We start from the raw sequence: 20,354 nt of genomic DNA on the forward strand, positions 1-20,354 counted from the left end.
GGATATAAGGAAGATGTTTTTTACAATAAGGATGGTGAGGCACCGGCAGAGGTTGCCCAGAAGATCTAGGGTGGATCCCCTGTCCATGAACACACTCAAGGTCAGGCTGGACAGGGCTCTGAGCACCTGATGGAGCTGTAGGTGTCCCTATTCATTGCAGGGGAGTTGGATTAGATGGTCCCTTTAAGGGTCCCTTCCAACTCAAACCATTTTACGATTCTGTGATGCTATTCATGCAAACTGCAGGCATGTACTTGAAACTTTTTGCAATAAATAAAAAGGACTACAACTTGATGGCCAGGTATGCACCCACCACCCAAATATTACCAGACCAGAGACTACGCTGGAGCCAATGGTGGTTATCTGGATTTACTCTCCCTATCTATCTAATCTCATCTCTTCTCTCTCTCTCTTTTTTTTCTATCTCCCTTTTCAAGTTAAATTTGAATGCAATGCAAGGCATGTCATCATAGCTTATTGCTAATAAGGTATAGGTATATAGATCTACTCCACATCTTGGGCTGAGTATTGCAGTGGGATACAAATTCAACTGATCATTTGGTTCCATTTCATCTTAACTTAGTCCAAGGGAATTTCAAAACCTCAGTGACCCTGATCAGTCATGACAGTCTGCAGATCTCAAAACACAGCACTATGCTTTTACAAATACTGATTGCTTTCTCTTAGCCTTATTGTAATTCATGTTGATTTTGGCCAGCTCCATTAGCACCTCTTCTTAATTCCAAGACTACGAGCTAGTTTCAGTGAGACTGAAGGAAAGAAGAGAACCAAAAATTACAGTGGCAATTAATCATGTAATTATTTTCTCACTATGCACAGGTACACTATATAGAAGAGTCCATCTATAAACTGAGTGAAAAGAAAGCTAAAGCAAGAGGAACAGAGAAGGCAATCTGAAGTAGAAACACTTATACCCAACTTCTTCTTCATTAACTTATTTAAGATACGAGCGTGGCACTGATAAAGAAGAAAATGGCTTCACGGTCAAACATTTGTGGTACGAATGGCATTCAGATCATGAGAGTTAGCAGGAGCCATCTGCAGTAAGGCCACTGGGTGAATCCCAATAATCTTCATTCTCATTCTTGGTGCTAGTTCTTTGTTAAGCAAATCCCATGCAGTGAATCTAACACCGAGGAAAGGTATTTCCCCTTTAAAGTAACAGGTAAGATGTCCCCATCTACATTATATTTGCAATTATAATTTCTTAAAAACAATACAAATGAAAAACAAATAAAATCTCCCCTAAGTTGGGGCCTTACTGTCTCTGACCTCAATATCATTTGCTGATACAGCCAAACATTTCATAAAGCTCTTCTATCATTATTAGCCATAATTTAAATAATTACTGGGCAGGAAAAAAAATCTGTTCAACCATGGCTCTCTAATCTAGTAATTAAATCCACCTGCAGGAAGCTGAACAATTTGTTTCCTGTGTATGACTATTAATGCAGTCAAGTATTTTACACTAGGCAGTATATCACCAGGAGAGACGGAGGCATACAGCCAGTAATTAAGCCACACTTTGATAAGGTCAGAAACATCCACCCAAGCTTCTCCACAGACAGAGGTCCCAATTGAGACAGTTCTGCCAATGCCCATCAGGCTGCTAGTTAAACATGAGATATATTCTCCCATCATCACCTGGGTGGATTTTTTGTGTATTCTGGCTGTTTAACTTATGTCAGCATAGTTTTTACTTCTTGCTAAGCCCACTCAAGAGACTGACTGAATAGTTTGACCAAATTCATGTACTGACAAATACATTATCAAATAGACAATGCGAGAACCGGCTGGATCATTTTATCAAGCTCTCTGCGTTGCGACAACCGCATCACACACCACTCACGCTGAGGCATCAAGAGCCATCTTTGGATCACTCAGAGTAACTTTGGCTTAGTTAGCTTGAGTCTAAGCCAGAAAATAATTATGACAGCAAGTTGTCAGCACAAGCTACACATCCTCGAGCTCCGAGTCTGAGTCCCACGCTGCAGTGCTAGCAGTAACTGAACTGGTCGCACACAGCTTTGCTAAAAGACACTGCACCATTCCACTCAGATGCAGTGCTGAGAATGCATTCCTGCCAGCCACAGCACTCATCAAGCAAACCGAAATCTGCTCCATAAAAAACAGGTATCTGCCAACAAGGTCTGTTCTGGGGATACATGCCCCTGTTCAGTCTGGGTGTGCGTGTGGGCAGCGCCAGCATGCCTCACCCCATGCCCCTGGTTAGGTCCCACAGGCATGAAAAGATCATTACAACTTCTGTGTTTTGAACAGAAAGGGCTGCTCAAAACATAGGAGTTGTATTGGTCTCTCCTAGTCAGATATTTTCATATCTTTAGCTAGGTGTATTTGCGTCCTTTTACATTATGTCTCATTCTGATCATCCATCTCAATTTGATATCTCTGTTTTGTGGTTACTCCTGCAGAGAAAATTTTGGATTTTATCCAAATGATGGGAAATTTTGCCCATTTGGACTACCTGAAGCCAATAACCTTTCTACTGGAAAGCTCCCATCTGGCTAGAAGTACTGCTGCTGCATTTTTCAGCTATGTGATTCCTTTGCAAATGACCCAACGTTATGCTCCAGACATGAAATCTTCTTCAAATCCTCCTCAAGAAAAAATGTGCTCTTGTTCCAAATTACACACATAAATAGAACAGTGGCTTAATTTGTCTTTAGGAAGCTGTCAAAAATGGACAGTGTCAATGTATTTTATCCCTTGGAAATGAAAATACCTTATTTAACGGTACAGTAGAGAGATCTATGAAAATGCTACATAAATACTATAGAGTTTGATGGCAAAGTTTTCTGCCAAGTGACTCAGATATTGATATTATGTATTCCACAGTATGTGGGTCATTATGACAAAAAGTGCTATTTGTCTTTCTCTAAATGATTCCTTAATTCTCTCTCATACTTTATTGAAACATCGCATTGCATGCATTTAACACACAATACAAATGCATACATATTTTAAAATAAGCAATAAGCAATATTTATCCATTCAATATTCAATAAGCAATATTTAAACGTTATTGTATCATCCTTCCTTTGAGTAAGGCAAGTTCCTTGACTTTCTGAGCTAGGAGCAAATTTTGTGCTGCAATATAAATGCTTGTCCTCGCTTTACAATTGAGAATTAATATACTTTTTATAACAACAAAAAATAACAGTTTTCCAATAGTCCCTCTTCAAATGAAAATGCACCTTCATTTGCAATACTGCTGACACAGTAATGCATGGCTGATGATGAAAAATACTTGGTTACTTTGTGCACAGTAAGCAATCCTGTCAACACAATGAAGTTCTGAGGCGATTATAAGAGGACTTAGTAAAGTTGGTTATGAAATTCAACTATATAATTAGCAAAAGAACGAACGGTATTGGAGAATAAACAGCACTGGAACAGAGGTGATCTCATTAAGTTTTCTACTCCCAGTGATCACTTTTGTATTTTACTTAATAATTTTGTAACTGCACTTCTTTTTATTGTACATTTTTCCTTTTCTACAAACGGACCATTAGTCCAAATTGCCAATCTAGTCCACAGAAAATGAGTGCATTAATCACCAGTCAGTATTAAAGGGTGTCTCATCTTTCAGACGAACACATCTATGCAGTTTCACATATGCTATCTGGCTTCAGAACTTCAGAGACGTTTCAAAACAGAACGTATCTTAGGCAAAATAAAGTTGTGAAGGCATCCTACCAGAGTGATCGAAGGCAAGCTGGTTGGCGGAACGGGGGCCTGTATCCACAGACATGATGGGGGCTGCCTGCCGAACATCCCACAACTTCAGCGCGCCGTCGGTATCACAGGAAGCAATCATGTTCCCCTGTCCAAGTTGGAAACAAAACCAAGGCATTGCTTTGATACGCTGGCAAAAAGAAAGCATATGATGCAGGGCTGGATATCTCCAGAGGCCAGGCACCAAAACTTATGTATTTAAGTAAAAGTAAGTTACTACATTCAGTTATCACAACCTCTCAATCACTGCATTGACTTGAAGACCAGCACTACCACAGGACATCTGAAGGAAATAGTTCCTTAGAAACCTTAAGTAAAAGAGAGAACAGAGGTCATTTTGAATTTTGATACTAGCGTCCTCCAAGAATACGGCTTGTGATTATAATTCTCACAGAAACACGGGATTTACTTCTTATTCAAACCTTCAGTATAAAGATTTGAAATACCAAATCCCCAAAGCAGCTCAGCTGGTGTGTATTCAGAGTTATTAAAGTCAATGTTTTTTCCAATTTGTGCAATGGTTTGAGAATAGATAAACAGATATTGTTTTGCAGAAAAACCACAATGATACAGAACTGAGAATCAGGTTAAACACTGGTCAAGTGCCACATCCATGGCTTCTTCATATTTGGTTAATTTTTATTTCTTTGATATAAACGATACATGCAAGAAAATGTGTGGGGCCATCTCGCGAAGAGGAATTAAGATCTGAAAACATCCATTGTCTTCTCAAGCAGAAAAGAATGGCCTGCAAAACACTATCATGATATAAGGTTAATGAAATCTTTTGGTCCATTTGTAGGGGATCTAAGCTGTCAGAACTCCACTCGAGCTTGCTACAGGGAACAATATGGAGTAATACACAGAAAGAAAGCAGTCATTTGCCAGAATTTAGCTAGCAATGCATAAGCTCTCAGTGCTCACTGCTTTGCAAAAAAGCACCGTTACCCCATCTACATCACATCTCAGCAAGTATGGTGCTGCTGAGCATAATGGAGGAGCTATTTGTTTAACTACCTGTTCAACTGTACTTGCCTAATGCTTTCATTTCATCACTAACAGAAGTTTAAGTTCAGCCTATGCAAATGACAAGATCAAACAAGCCATACAGGAAACAAAACAAAAAATAAAATACAACAGCTACACTCTGAATTGTGACATGGATCTCAATAAAGCACATTTTCAGTGGAAAAACATCACCATGGATTCTTCCCTGTTCATACCCTACCCTCTTTTAATCTTGTCATCCTACTACTACCGCATCTATTTTCTTCCATCTCTGTTACACGACAGGTTGCTAGTAGGCACCAGGTATCAGATACACTGAATGCCCTAAACCATTATTTAAGTTCTCTGCAGGAGGCAATGTGTGACCATGCCAGAAAGGATCAGCAGGATACTCACAGATCCATGTGAACGAAGCAGGGCTGGACAAACCTGGTGTGGAAGCAGCATCCCACTGTGCTTGGTGCAGTGCAAGCAAGCTACAAAAGATGGTCCTGATCCAAAGGATTTGCAGCCTATCTTAGGAACAAGATCAACCAGCTCTGACTGTCAAAACTCTGCAGACTTTTTATCCATTTATTCCTAGATACCAGGTATAAACACACTGTGCATCAGTGCAACACGCAGTAGGATATTGTGCCCAACATGCATGAAAAGGAGCAGACCTCATCTGCAAGAAGAATTAAGAAAATACAGGGTTTCTGATGGTAACTCATAACACATGCTAACATACAGGATTCTGGTGGCAGTGCACAACATATAACAGGCCTTTTCCTAGCCTCAGAATACTCTTCCCACAACCTTATTATCCAGTGCTTTAATTATTATTGATACCTACGCAGCTCCTACACCAAAAGCATACCGAAAGGATTCTGTTAATGAGTCAGCTATTACATTTCACTTCTTCCACTTGCCATCATCCCCATTACATACCTTTTCTAAATCGAGAGATTAGCTGAAGATGTGGGATAACAACTTCTCAGTAGGAACAAATAACCTACGAATGTAATCAAACTTAAGGACAGTTTGACGCTACATGCCATTCAGAGATGAAGAAAGGGATAAATCATATGTTAAATGAACTCATTTACTTCTGGCCATGGGCCATTTTCAAAAGCTTTGAAGTGGAATCACTACGAATTCTTGTATGAGCTTTCGGCTTTTTCATTCCTTTTACAGCTACTGTTCCAGTTATTCATGGAAGAATGAATTGCCTTGCTCTATGAGTTCTTTTTGCTTCTTGCCAGAATAACACCTTTTTTATGATGTCTTTTCAATGATACATTTTACTGAACAGCAAGCTGGACTATTAGGGCTCAACTGATCATGCTACATTCAAAAGGAGGGTACGATGAGATCCAAAGAGAAGATGTGCAAAAGGAGATTTACATTGTATGATTTTCATTGAGACTACATTTTATGCTGCATCACCAAAGTTTGGTTGTATGATGGCTGCTCTGAAAGTAATGCCTCCTAAGTTGAATTCCTCCATGTGGAAAGAACAGCACCCACTGGCAGTCACTGACGCTTGCTAAATGTTTATGAAGACCAAGCAGTGGATGTGAGCACAGTGAGGTGGTGGGTGGTGTGTTTCAGCAATGGTGACCGTGGATCACCTCCTCTGGTGCAGACTACTACGAGTGCAGCAGGCAGGCTGTTGTTCATCGCTGGCAAAAATGCATAGCTAATGGTGGTGACTACGTTGAACAATAGTGTTTTGTAGCTGAGAATTTGCTCTATCATATAGTGTTATTGGGCTCTTTGTATCGGTTGTAGTTTCCATGGGAATAGATAGGCAGCATCACTTTTGGCATGACCTACATATTATATTCTCTAATCAAGGAGTATGTAGGATGATTCACGAAACTGGTGAGAGCTTCTGACTAGTCTATATGATTAAGTTGGTACTTTTGTGTGTGTGCATGCTTAAGTAATTAAAATTTATAAAAGGATTCAATTAGTTTGAATTGAGAGACTGGTTCTGCTCCAGGCTCCACTGGACTTTGCCTTTACAGTTTCCCCTCCTGACTCTTTGCCCTCCCTGCCCTCCTACTGCACATCTCTATGTTATGGGAGGTCCCCACTAAAATGGGTACATGCAACATAATGCCAGTCTCAAAAGGCACTTAAAAACCATTGTAAAATAATTACTTGTAACCTCAGGACGATATCTGCTGATCAGAAATTAACAGATTTATAACATTTGCATGAAGTTTTTCAAATCCTTTTTTCCTTTTTTTGAAATTTTTTTTCCTAGTGATATTAATAATGATTAACAGTGGAATTAATAATCAGGTACAAGTTAATTTAATTTCTTGAAGATTACCACATATCAGTAATACATAAACTGTAGCAGACTGCTTTATCTAATTTAGACTGCAATAAATCCCTCCCAGCAGTATTCTCATCCGAGTTTTGTTCTGAAGGAAGGTCAGTGGTTGTTTCATGGCTCTTTGTGAATATTTTAGGTGAAACAGTGAGTGAAGGAGCAGCTCACTCTGTCAGTTTGAGAACTTCTTTTTCTTGCAGAGCATCAGGTAATGACATTGCATTCACAGCTCGCAGAAGCAGACACAAAGTTCACAGTCAGATTGGTCACATTCACAGAGCAGTCCCTTATACTAAAACAGTTGTAGCTGTATTGAAAGTGTTTTAAGGAATTCTCCTGACGACTAGACTAAGATTTTCATCAGCCTCAACAGAAAGAGACTCCAGCTCTATGCTCTCTGCTAACTGGGATGACACTTCACAATTATGTTCCCTTTCCATTACAATCAGGAACCTGACTGACCTTAGGCATAACAAAAGGTTTATGGAAGAGAAAGTAGAGCTGCATGAAGGCAGGTACACCCAAACCAGTTTCATCAGACTCCGTGAAGGCTGAGGAAGAGCTCCCTGCACAGACCCCATCTCCCATCACCTACCTCCCCTCGCCTGGCGATGCAGCGCTGTTGGGGTCTGTTCTGTGTGCATGAAGAGAGGTTCGAGGAGCTGCAGCTGGAAACTGCCTGGCATCGAGCCCCAGAAGACGCATGACGAACAGCCTTGGCTGCCTCAGACTGAGACAGAGTGGGGAAATACGCATTTCTAAGATGCACCCTGTGGGACACATCCCAAGTCACTTAACTCTACCACCATTTTATATGTGTTAACGTATTTTTCAAGAGGAGGAATCATTACCTCCCACATTTACAGCATGAAGCACATCAGAAACCTGGTGAGAGCTGTTAACCTCATGCCTTGATGTAATACAAAAGCTAGCAGCAGTCAGAAAAAGTACAAGGGGGCACAAGCAGCCAGCAGTCCCATGCCCAAGCCATCCCATCTCACAGGCTGGATCCAGGCTTTCTGAGCTTCAGAGAGCCAGGGCAGGGGAATCCCAAGGGAATCCAAGCAGGGGAGGATGAATGTGCTGCAGCTTTAACAGGGAAAAAGACTTTAATGTCCTATTAAGCCAAATGAATTATGCAAAATATGATACAGATGGAGAAAAAAATGCAGATGTGTTCCATTATTAGACTGATGACTAATCAATCACCACCCATTTTTGAAGCATCAGGTTCAAATCACTCTGGTTTCAAATGAAAATATCATCTTCTTAGAAAGACATAGAGTTACTTAGCTTGGTAAAACTACAGAACTATGTTACCACTTTGACAGTGCAGTGGTATTAATAGTTATTTTCATCAAGAGTGGAGGTTACGGGCAGTGTCAGTACCTTCCCATCTGCTTTTTCCTTTACGGTTTTGACTTGATATCATGATCAAAGTAACCATATATGTTATAACACAGCTACAGACAGTAAACATGCAGAGCTTACGCAACTGGAGTCTGGTACTCCCTTCCTGGGGCATTCTTTTTCTTAACATCAGTTGGCGAGAGGAGCTCTTCTGGAAGAGAGGGGGAATCGACACAGATGCAGAAAGAATAGTCTCTGAGAGCTTCACAGTTGATTCCAACTTTATTAGCAGTTGTCAATGGACAACTCCTTGTTTTGCACAGTGCAGTGGACTGTTAAAATTGCTACAACTTGCTGTACGAATTTACTGGGCTGTTTTTCTCTTAACATTATGGTCTGATGTGCAAGTTTTGAGTGCACTGACTATGCATGCTCTGGGGCGAGAGCAACCTCCCTCACAAATCCAGCTCTATGTGCTTGCAAGCAGTTGATAAAAGACAAAATCTATTATTAAAAAACATTATGGATTCAAAACTACAAGAATTTGCTCCAAGCTCTCTCTCAAGCCCACTTACAAGGCAGTCTCAGCACCTACCCCACTAACTTGAGGGAGATCACCAGCTCTAAGAACAACTGGTGTTTTCCGTCTACGGGAGCAGGGATCGTTCTTGTCTTGGTACAGATCCTTTTGCTGGCATTCCTGACCTTCAGAGGCTCCAAGGAGAGAGGGCTCTGACTGAGGAACAAGTGCTGTCAGTGCAAACGACACAGCATGTGAACAACCAGGCAGCACTCGGGAGCAGGAGGGAAAACTCTTACAGGAGGGTGAAGAGGCACACCAATGTGTTTGCTCTGTGTGAGCAGCGACCAAAGTCTGTTGTTATTGGAGAAACAAATATGTTGGGAACAGGAAAAAAGATGTGGATGAGATGTGTATGCTGATAAATGAACAGGTATGTGGGCCACAGCACGCTAAGGAGCTTAAACATATCACAGTAGAAATGTTATCTCATTCTCTTTTTCTCAGTGATGATTTTGTGACAAGGTGGAGAATATATCCTCAAGTGCCATTATTTCTAGATTATTAAGTTTATCCTTTCAGAGCATGCAGAGACCCATAAAGAACACTCCTTCTGTTCAACAAAGAAGGAGTTCCATTGAAAATAATCAAAGATGACGGCAGAGCTTTGCTGCAGCAGAATCTCCATTTCTACCACCTTTAAAAATAATGATGGATCATGGGTCTCTTGCTTGTTTACATGCACTCTGCAGGCTTTCCTCTTGCTGTGTGAAACAGAGGGAATCTCTCTTCCCTTTGCCACATCAAGTAGTGTGAAGTGCCTTGTGGTGTTTGAGGAGAGCAACACATGCCAGGCTTGCAGAAGCCCTTTGCATAAATTTACATATGAAACCCAAGATCACTGCACTCCCTGCAGAGTTACTGCTAGCCATGGTTGACATTGCACTTGAAACGGCACTGCAAAGAGAGCAATATCTTTTACAGAGAGGTTTAAAATAATCAATTTTGTTTTTCCTTTTTAACCATCAAAGAAGGGCCTTTGAATTCTGGGAACTGAGCAGTGAGAGGAGGAGATGAATGATAATTGCCATTACTGGCTTTTCTCGCTCTTCTGAGAGCCAACATGACTGAAGCTAGGTGACATCATTACCTGATTAGACACTCCTGAAAGCAATATGCATCGCAATTCTGAAGGCGTGCCATGTTCTTGTACAGGGATTTTGTTGTCGCTCAAATATAAATCAGTTAATTTGCAAAAACGGGGTAGTATTCGCTGCAGTAATGTGCATATATAGATGTGCTACGTGCTTTCATAAATACATAAATTACTGTTAGTGCCAACAGAGCTATTGTTGAAATTGTAAAGTGTAGGCCACTTTACAAAATACAACATCTAAGTGGGAAAAAATACATATGAGCAAACTACAGGTGCTTTTTTAAAACAGAAATTATCAAAGGAATTTGTAAAGTGAAAAAGTTCAACTTGATATTTGACTATAAGGTCTTTGGGCATTTTGTAAGGGAAACTAAATGCACAAAGAAGAAACACCAATGCTTTATAAATGTATTCACGGATGTTTGCCCAACTCTGTACTCCTATCAGCGTATGAATGGAATGTTTCTCCTCTTCTGCTCTTCTTCCAAGCCAAAAGAATGACCAGTTCAACAAATGTCATCCTGTTGTTTCAAGATCTTCCTCACAAAAACAGTTAGAAAAATATCAAAATAGAATAATCTGCATATTCCTTTCCCTACTAGATTTCAGCTTTGCATTCTCAATTATTTTCAGATTAAATTACTGTTCAAGTACCTTCTAACAGTGATATTTATTCAACTACAGATTAATTGCATCTTCAGAACAGAGAGGTCTTTCCAATTTTGGCCCTCCTTTCATTCCTGCATAAATGCAGTCAAACCCAGATCTGCTATGGAATGAAGCCACACGCTACACCACCAGGTGCACAGTGCTGCTCTTGCACTCTTGCTTCCCTCCGGCCACAATTTGATGCTAAGAGGTAAGCGGCTCAAGAGCTCTCTTACTGAACACAAACAGTCGCTTCTCCAAACCACATTTTGCTTAATTCTGAGGAATTAACTTTGTGCAAATGTGTTTTATGTTGGAAGAACTTCCACCTCTCTCTGTGTAGCAATGCAAAACCACACTGACACCAGCTCTCCTACCAGGGTAGGGGGCTAGTGCAATGGGATCCCAACCACAGCCAAGCCAGCATGCTGCAGGTGAGCAGATGCAGGGCAGGCAGTCTCATAACTGAGCCGTAAGCACTTGCTGTCATTCCTATCCGCACTAACAACAGCTTAAATCTCACGATTTACTGAGAAAATTACTGTTGCATGAGGGAGTTACACGATAAAGTGCAGGGACGCTAGCCTGCCTCCTCCTGTATTTTAAAACAGTATTTCCCATGAAATATCACATATGAAGGCAAGTTTGACTGTAATGCAGATGGGAAATCGAATTTTAAAAAGCCTGGATGGATCCTGGTATTCCGATTTTGTTTATATTGTAAAATGACATATTTAAAGAACAGCTGTTAAAATGAAAAATGAATTAGACTGGGGCCCAGAATCCACAGTGTAAATCTGGCACGGAGAGGTTGGCCGTGCTGGGCCTAGGCCAGGAGATGCCATTTTTAACAATTCTGATTCCTGCAGTTGCAACTTAGGATACACAAATTAATTCTTCTCCTCTAAGAAAGAAGGGCAGATCTCCCACACTGCTTGTAGTTCTGCATGCTAAGCAGCGTTTGCTTCTGGGATTGTGTACACAGAGGGTCACATTCACTGCACAAAAGCAAATTCTGCAAACAAAATCACATTAAGGGAGATAATCTCTTTTTCTTTCAATTACACTTACGAGCAAGTGGACGTAATAGTGTATTTGTAAATATGAAGTCTGAAAGCAAAAGAGAAACTCCTGCATGGTCAATTCATTAGCTGTTTCTCCTGAGGATCTTTTCAAGGACTAAATTTCACCTAAGGCATATAGCACATTTTTCATTTTTTGCTTTTGCTTCTTTTTCTTTGCTCAGAATCAAATTAAATCAATGCAATTTAAATATGATGCCACACTTCCTGCTTTAGACATCAGAGTTGTCTGTAATCCAGACGTCTGCATCACAGCCTGTCTGCTGTGACCCAACCACAAAGCCTAGGAGGCTCCAAAAAGGAAGCATCCAAAAGCACAAGCCGTCATTGATTCAAAAAGTGACAGCCAGCTAGGTGCACCTTTATACTCACCAAAGGAAATATTCAGCTTTTAAAACGTCCAGATCTAAAACATTCCAGAATATTTCACAGCATTCTGTAAATCCAGACAGAAGTTTGAGTAAATGTGTATCTATACAGAATCACAGAATGGTTTGGGTTGGAAGGGGCCTTAAAGCACACCCAGTTCCAATCCCCTGCCATGTGCTGGTAGCCCCCAGCAGATCAGGCTGCCCAGGACCCCATCCACCCTGGCCTTGAGCACCTCCAGAGATGGGGCACCCACTGCTCTGGCAGCAGTGCCAGCACCTCACCACCCTCTGAGTACGGAATTTCCTCCTAACACCTAACCTAAATCTCCTCTTTTAGTTTAAAACTATTCCCCCTTGTCCTATAAACATTATGTTGAGTAAAAAAGTCTTACCTAGCAATGGTGTGCAAAATTAACAGATGGACTGCCTTGCTCAGGTAATAACAAGCTGGATGAGCATTAGCCATGGCGCAAATGAATTTCATGGCAGACCCAAGGCCAAGAAGCCCTTCCCGCCTGCTGTCTGCCTCACGTTTCTCAGCCTGCCCCATCCCTACATGAGGTACCTGCAGGAGTGCAGACGTCCCAGTGACCATCACTAGAAGTCTTGCCCTTTCTGGCAGGTTGGAAATACATTCGCAAGACCCCACAAGCAGAAAGGCAGAATGAAAGCAAGTCTCTTCTGTCCAGGCTTCTGTGGGTTTGTTTTGCTGAATGTTACAGGATGCTTTGTGACCCACTGCAGGTACCAGTGCAGGGACAAGGAGCACCACAATGGGTTCCTGGGTTTAAAAGCAAAGCCAACCCTGCAGCGAATGGAAGGAAGGCATGAATGCTGCAGCAGGAGGAATGAAGCAAAGTGTTGTGGCAGAAAGAATTGGTGCATTATAGCCCTGACAGTAAAGGTCTCTCGGGCAGCATCATCTGCTCTGTGTGCCAGAATGAGGATTGCTCTGTCACTGACTCACCGAGGTGTGTTGCATCTCTGTTAGCACACTGCCTCTGTTCTCTGGGAGACAGAGACAGCACCATGGAGCACGGTGAGATAAGTGCACGCATATTGGCGCTTCCCTAGAGAAAGAACTGGGGACATTTTTCTAACTTCCCAGATATTTGGTAAAGATATTTTTGCTTGTTTATCCAGCCTTCTACATTAAGACTCTGGTATCAGAGGTAGATAGCAAGAATATTTACGTTGATCCAGCTAAAGATGGACCACGTTGAGCCTTCTGGGGTGATTTTCAGATCTTTTCAAGTCTACAGACAGCGGGCACATCAGGCACGTACTTGCTAGCTGGAGGGATCTGCCAACAGCTACAGGGATGATGGGAAGTGATTAAATGGAATGCCCGGCCAAGGGAAGAATGGATTCCAGGAAAATCACTTCCAAAAATAGGGAGCAACATTAATATTTCAGAGAATGGATTGGAAGTGTATTTTAGGACAGTTTACTGAGCTCCACTATTAGCAGAAAGAGCTTTTCACCAACAAAAAAATTGAGCATTTTGATGCAGATTTTGTCTCCTGCTATTACACAGAGAGAGAACCGATTTCTTCTTTCTCTTCTCTTTGCTTTACTTCTCACAACTTTCAATAGGCTGAAAATGGTTAACTAATGATACCAAAATCTGTATTTAAAATGTAATTCAGTTCTGTAATTATATTCCTTATGCATGGAGACAGAAATAAACTAGAGGAAGAACCCATTAGCCCTTTTGCATGTATAATTGAACACGTTTGATATTACTAGGTAACCTTTGTAAGTAACTGGCTTTGAGTTTATGCAAAGAAGTGAACACTGAATATATAAATAACAATAAGAGCAGATACTTTTCTGATTTTGCATTCTGTTCTTTTCTTGATTGTGTCTGTGAGATGCAGTCAGACATCTCTGGCTTTATGTGGCCATCCACAGAAACATCAGAAAGATCTGACTTTTGCATCATTTTGGTGCAGTAATGAATAAGAACTGACATCAGATATCAGCATTATTGGCCCAGCTAAATGGTAGCTGACATCAAACTGGACTGCTGAAGAAGTAAACAAAATTGAAATTTTGTTTTTGTTTAAAAACTGTCTGACATTATTTGTCCTTCAGTAAATCAAGGCAGAATGAGATAAATGCTCTTTGCATTTTGGCTTGGGGAGGTAAAATCAGGCAGTTGATATCAAGCGTATTTTTATAGTCTTGTAGGATTTCCTAATACAACCTGTAACTTCAACATTTGTTTTGTTGTATGGAATCTTGGTAACCTCTGCAATTATTTCTTAACCTGTAAGCATCACACAAACACAATATGGCAGATAGATACAAACACAGGAGCACAATGATGTTACTCTCATCTCAATATGAGCGCATACATATACGCACATAAGGAAGCGAATTTTGTTCTAGTTTGAAATTGTAATGATTCAACCAAGCATCTATATTCTTTGTATTTCGTTAGCATATGGTGATTTGCCAAGCTGGAAAAATGCTGTGTGAAGTATGTGCGAAACTTTGATTTCCAGTGCTCTTTAGGCCATGCTTAGATTTTCTGTTACATAGTAGGAAAGGCTGGACAACATTCAAGAACAGGACACCACTTCTTGCAAGGAATCTATTATATGAAGCTGCATTGCTTTCCCCTATTTCTTGATTAAAAATCTGTGCTAATGTAAAAACACTAGTGATCTGAGTTTTCATCTTTGCTTGAATTACAAAGATACGCATTAATATTCTCCACAACGGGCACAAGAGAAGATGGCCAGAGCTGACATATCTGTCCCCACTGTGGCCTCTGGATGCAGCAGTGAAGCTCCTCCATCACCTTCTGCCCATTCCAAGCCTGCATTTAGGCAGTCTTATGGAACCCAATAATTACATGGGGTCACCTGAAATTCCTGTAATGTTCTAAAATCAGGGAAATTGCTTTACCTCTACAGCGCAGTCTCAGTTGGACATCCCTAAAAAAGGCACCTTTGGTTTCCCAGGCAAGGTACATTCACATGTATAAGGTATATACATGTTTAAGTGCACTCAGAGACTTTGAAGAGAAATTGAACAGGTACAGTGGCCTCTAAAAAAATACACCCTTCCCACCACGCATGTACATTTCCACTCAAAGGCTTAGCCTCCAGTGAAAAAGAAATACCTAAAACAATTTTCTGTCTTATAGCTACCTGAGAGTAAAAGGGACTGTAAAATTAAGGAAAGATACAATTTTCTACCTCAATTCAAAAGCAGCTGTGTGGGTTTTGCTCCAATTTTCCCAAACTTTTGACAGGCACAGAACCAGGCTGCCTTTTAATTCCTAATCCAATCACAGCATCAGAAGGCAGAGCAGAGCACCCATTTGAGCAGAGGAGCTCAAGCCAGACTCTCCGCAGAGCTCATGCCCAGCAAAGCAGCCCCCAACAAATGGCTGTGCATTTTGCGTGCCATGTGGCATGTCAGTTCTACAGAAATATCACTAATCACAGAGCCCAAATGCTATTAAGCACTGTACACATAACAAAAAAACTGTTAACTACAGTTTTCAGATGTACGGTATAGTAAATAACTTACATTTTAGGGAGCTTAATGAGAATTTGTTCAATCTGTATAAAGGCATTATTCATTTTTACTTTTTTCTCATGCAATACCCTCCTCCTAAAATATCCCTCTGTTTTTGGACGCGCTGCCTGGGTAGCTCTCTGATCTAACTGGAAAATGTGTTCTTTGTTCCTGTATTCTCTGTACAGCATAGTGCGTAACGAGCATTTCACGGTCCTTCAGAACTCCTTTGGGCACACAGCAGCATCAGCCACAGCTATCACAAGCCCACTGAGGTGACCTAGGAGCCTACTTAACCAGACTTATATCCTGGTAAGGAAGTGAATCTCTGGGCTGTTTCACCATTACAGCACTGCACCTTCAGAATCCCACCCCACAGACAGGACTTCTAGCAGAGCATGAGAGCTGCTTTGGGTCTGGTGCCACTAAGATATTAAAACAAACAAACAAACAAGACCCAGGTAGGATTCTGTCAGAAATCAGCCTGCAGTTTTGCCATTTCAGACTTAAGAAACCAGATTTTTCCAACAAATCCTTGCCTGCTGGTGATGCTGCACCTCTGTCCCAGTGCTTCATAGTCAATCTCCAAAATATTTTTGATAAAAATATTGTTGAGAATCTTAATGTTTCTATAAAAACATTTTTCCCTCAAAAACCATGCGTGTTTTAACAAAAATCTGTCAGCCAAGGGCCTTATTCAACTCAGGGAATATTTTAATTTTCTTGGTGGCAACCAAGAGGAGAAAAAAAAAAGTTCCTTGGTGCTACGTTAGGTTGAAATACAGAACTTTCTTTGCCAGCCAACCAGTGTCACAACTCTAAGTTGTGCAACTCAGGACCAACCACCCAGTAGTTTTTCTCTACACATAGGGTTAATTTGTATAACTGCAACTACAGCTCCTGAAATTATATTCCTCACTCAATTTAATGAATGCTGCTCTGGATGTTTCCATTTTTACTAATTCAATCACTGAGAATGTCAACCAATGATTTTAGTCTAGGGTTCAATGCCAACTGTAATATTCTTTACCAAAATAACATGCTTAGCTGGAAGACTATCAGCACACAGCTGATAATCTCCCAGCTTCCTGTTAATCATTACAAGTCACATTAAAGCAGGAGGCTCTTGGTAAATACTCAGGTTAGCGACAGTGCTATATTATTGCCAGGTACAGTGAAGCTTTCCCTCACAATTCTTCTTAGTGTTAAATACTATTTTTACTATACTATCATGTTACAAAATACTGAGAGGCAGGCTTTGCCTGTCAAATATACACACATGTGGCAGAAAAGCAATTAAGACGCCTTGGGAAACCCTATTCGCCTTCTTGAAATAAGCTTATCTCACACTTTGTGCTGTATCAACCCCTAGAGTTTGCCTTAAAAACACATATGGTTGCCAGAAGTGCATGGTACAGCAGTACCAGATACTGCACACGAGAACATTCAGGATCTCCTACAGCTAAAAACTGGTACCTCGCTATGCTTGTAATAAAACACTAGCAGTGAGAGCACAGGGAGCAGAACACTGATGAGGTGCTTTTCAGGAAAGATGACAAAAAAGCCAGTTCCTTAGAGAGAGGAGTTCAAGTGGTGGCAGAGAGCAGCATATGCCTCATCATTTCCACACTGGTTTTAAGAGCAGCATGGACAAGAGAGCTAGAGGAACCATAAACCGCAAATGCCTTGATCATTTCTGAATATTTCAGAATACTTCTAAGGAACATTCCTTCAAAAAATGACTTACATTACAGAGTTTGCCTGCATTTATATCACAGCCTGTCACCAATCCCACTCAAAACGACCCACTTTAGGCAACAACTACAAAATTAACCATCCAGGAAAAAAACTAACAGCAAATTTCATTTAAGTAACTACATGACAATGGCAAAGGAAAATGGCTTAGATTATCTTGCAGCAATGAAAGGAACATGGAGTTAGACGCAAGGAGAGGCAGCTTCATTTAACAGTCTCTGGGAGCCTGCCCTGGCTGGGAGGTGTGTGCCGCAACAAAGCGCTCCAGAACTCGAATTCAGCAGCAGTGCTATCTTCTTCAGCAAAGCAAGTAATGGTATTTACCAGTGTAAGGAACATGGTGATAGTAATTTAAAAAAATAAAAAAACTGGTATACAGAACTTACCTCCAGGCTGAATGTAGCATGATTACAGGAATGCAGGTGACCATAGAACGTATAAACACGGAGACCCTAAGAATTAAACATAAAGAAAGCAAGTAAGTTATAGATAAGTTACAGTGCGGTCAATTATTCTACATTCTCATAAATTCAAAATAACTTGATTTTATGGCTGGGTGCAATAGAAGGCATTTTGCATGCTGAAAACAGCGCCCAGTTGCTAGAAGAGCGATACATTTCTCACAATTACTAAGGATGTATCTCCTTACTTCATGTAATTGCTTCTAGAAAAGGTGCATTCAAATATTGTGAAAAAAATTACATCTACCTAGCAGGAGGGCTTGAATTAGAAAGTGTAATCACTGCTTCCAAAAGACTGAGCTCTGCTCTTAGGCAGCGATTCAGTACGTGTTTCTTGATACTCCACACACACCATTAGAGTCTTCCTTAAGGAATCACAAGCATGAAATCAAAATTAATTATCTTTTGTCATCTTCCACATTAGACTGCAAGTGACCTACATACTGCAGGAACATATGTCAGATGTCATCACTGATACCTGACTTGTTCTCCCAGTGCAGCAGGCATCCAATCACAATATCTCATGCTAAAAAGACGTCTTCATAACAGAGGTAGCAAAATGGTGCACTTCTTTGTTTTCATAAAAATCACTTGTTTAATGAACAACAGCAATAAAAATATCACTGGAAGTGAAACCCGGCAGTGAATAGTGTAATCATATCCCGAAGAACAACTGTAAGAAAGCATTTTATTGATGCTGACATTAAAAGGTGACCTGTTGCATTCTTTTGGAGAAGAAAAAAAGCCAAAACCAAGATCTGAAATCAGAGTATTACAGAATATCCCAAGTTGGAAGGGACCCATAAGGATCATCGAGTGCAACTCCTGGCTCCACTCAGGACCACCCCAAAATCAGATTGTATGTCTGAGAGCACAGTACAGATGATTCTTGAGCTCCAGCTGCTCAGTGGAGCAGCTAATTGCCCTCTCAGTGAAGCAGCTTTTCCTGACACCCAACCTGACCCTCCTCTGACACAGCTCCATGCCGCTCCCTTCCTCTGTTCATCCTAGTAGTCCTGCTCTGTACCTATTCCAGCATGAATTCATCTCTCAGGAACAGCAGTAGCACAGGTTCATTGCTTCTCCGCCATGCTTTTACAGCTCATACATCAGATTCCTTCCATTTCTATTTTGCCAATTCTAAAAATAAACACACACACACACAAAAGAAACAACAACAAAAAACAAACCACTATCCTACTGTGAGATATTTGAAATCTCTTTTTCATTGAGAAAGCCTCCTACATTTTTATGAACAACGTGTTTAACCAGTATGTTCTTACTGTTTGCAGCAAGCCTTTCCATGAAAGGAGTTAATGAGCTTTCAGCACCCGTAATTCTAGAGGGACGCTACCTAGTAATATCCTGTAGCTCACATTACAACTCTGACCAACTGGGGGAATTCAGTCAACAAAACTACAGCTAAAGGGTATTTGATGGCTGCTGTAAATGTATCAGTGCTAAGAGCAAAGAGGGAAAAGAGCTGCTGAAGCTGAAGAGCTGCACTGACAAGGGAACACAGGGGTAGTCATTACCTGCAGATAAACTACACTTGAAAATTCGAGGGCAGCTGTAGAATGGTGAGACAGGAAAACTCTCCTCAACCCCAAGCAGCGGGAGAGAAAACTTCATCGATTGTAAGCAGGAGCCTGACAAGTCTGGAAATGAATGACCTCCTGCATGTGGCCTACATTTGGATGTCCAGGTGACTCTTTCCAGTTGCATTTCTATGGCACTAGGATAAAGCACAGCACCAAAAGCTTCACAGAATTCATTCTTTTTACAAAACGCCAGGCAGCGGGCTACTCCAGCAAGCCCCATTTTGTATGTTCCCATACTTTTCACTTCCATTTCTTAACTAATCTCTTCTTCAAGGCCACATCCATTGCTGAGAGCAAACGAGGGGAGCAGCATTATGCTCATGCAAGTCTCACAAGAGAAACAAATAACAAAGAACAAAACTACAAGAAAGGCTCTGCACTATTGAATCAATCCAGTATCTTCAAAAGAGCAAGCACATCATCAACTTCCAGCACAAAAAAGTTGCCAGAGTGCAAGTCTTTGATTCTTCACCGTTTTCGACAGAATTACAGGTAAAAAAAACCTAATAGAATGCCCAAAGCTTGCTTATTTAAGTGGTTCTAAATAATAAATCCAAGCCAATATATCCTGATAAAAAGAAAATGTGAATAATTACTATCCAATTAAAAATTCACTGCTGGAATGGAAATGTGATCACACAAAATTCCCAAGATACTACAGATAAATTAAACTTGATAAAGATAACATAATCGGAGACAACTATAACCAAGCACAGGTGAACAGGAAAGCAAGAGAAAATTTCAAGTACATAAAATCAGCAGCAA

The 20,354-nt window shown here is 40.7% G+C and overlaps 1 protein-coding gene across 20 annotated transcripts in view; it reads right to left on the minus strand.

The window, feature by feature from the left end:
- The window catches only part of SPAG16 (sperm associated antigen 16), a 387,166-nt gene that overhangs the window by 99,015 nt on the left and 267,797 nt on the right, over positions 1-20,354 (minus strand). For 9 of the 20 annotated variants that reach the window (XR_002439114.1, XR_002439113.1, XM_021397841.1 and 6 more), the window contains 4 exons: positions 17,914-17,979; positions 8,608-8,672; positions 7,707-7,881; positions 3,739-3,865 (listed from right to left, as the gene is read on the minus strand). Coding sequence is in view for 18 of the 20 variants with exons in the window: in XM_021397841.1 (XP_021253516.1) it covers positions 3,739-3,865; positions 7,707-7,881; positions 8,608-8,672; positions 17,914-17,979 (433 nt within the window). In the remaining 2 variants the exon portion in view is untranslated. The other 11 variants (XM_021397839.1, XM_021397854.1, XM_021397850.1 and 8 more) reach the window with 11 other exon arrangements.

Source organism: Numida meleagris, chromosome 5 (assembly GCF_002078875.1).
Source record: "Numida meleagris isolate 19003 breed g44 Domestic line chromosome 5, NumMel1.0, whole genome shotgun sequence".
NCBI lineage: Eukaryota > Metazoa > Chordata > Aves > Galliformes > Numididae > Numida > Numida meleagris.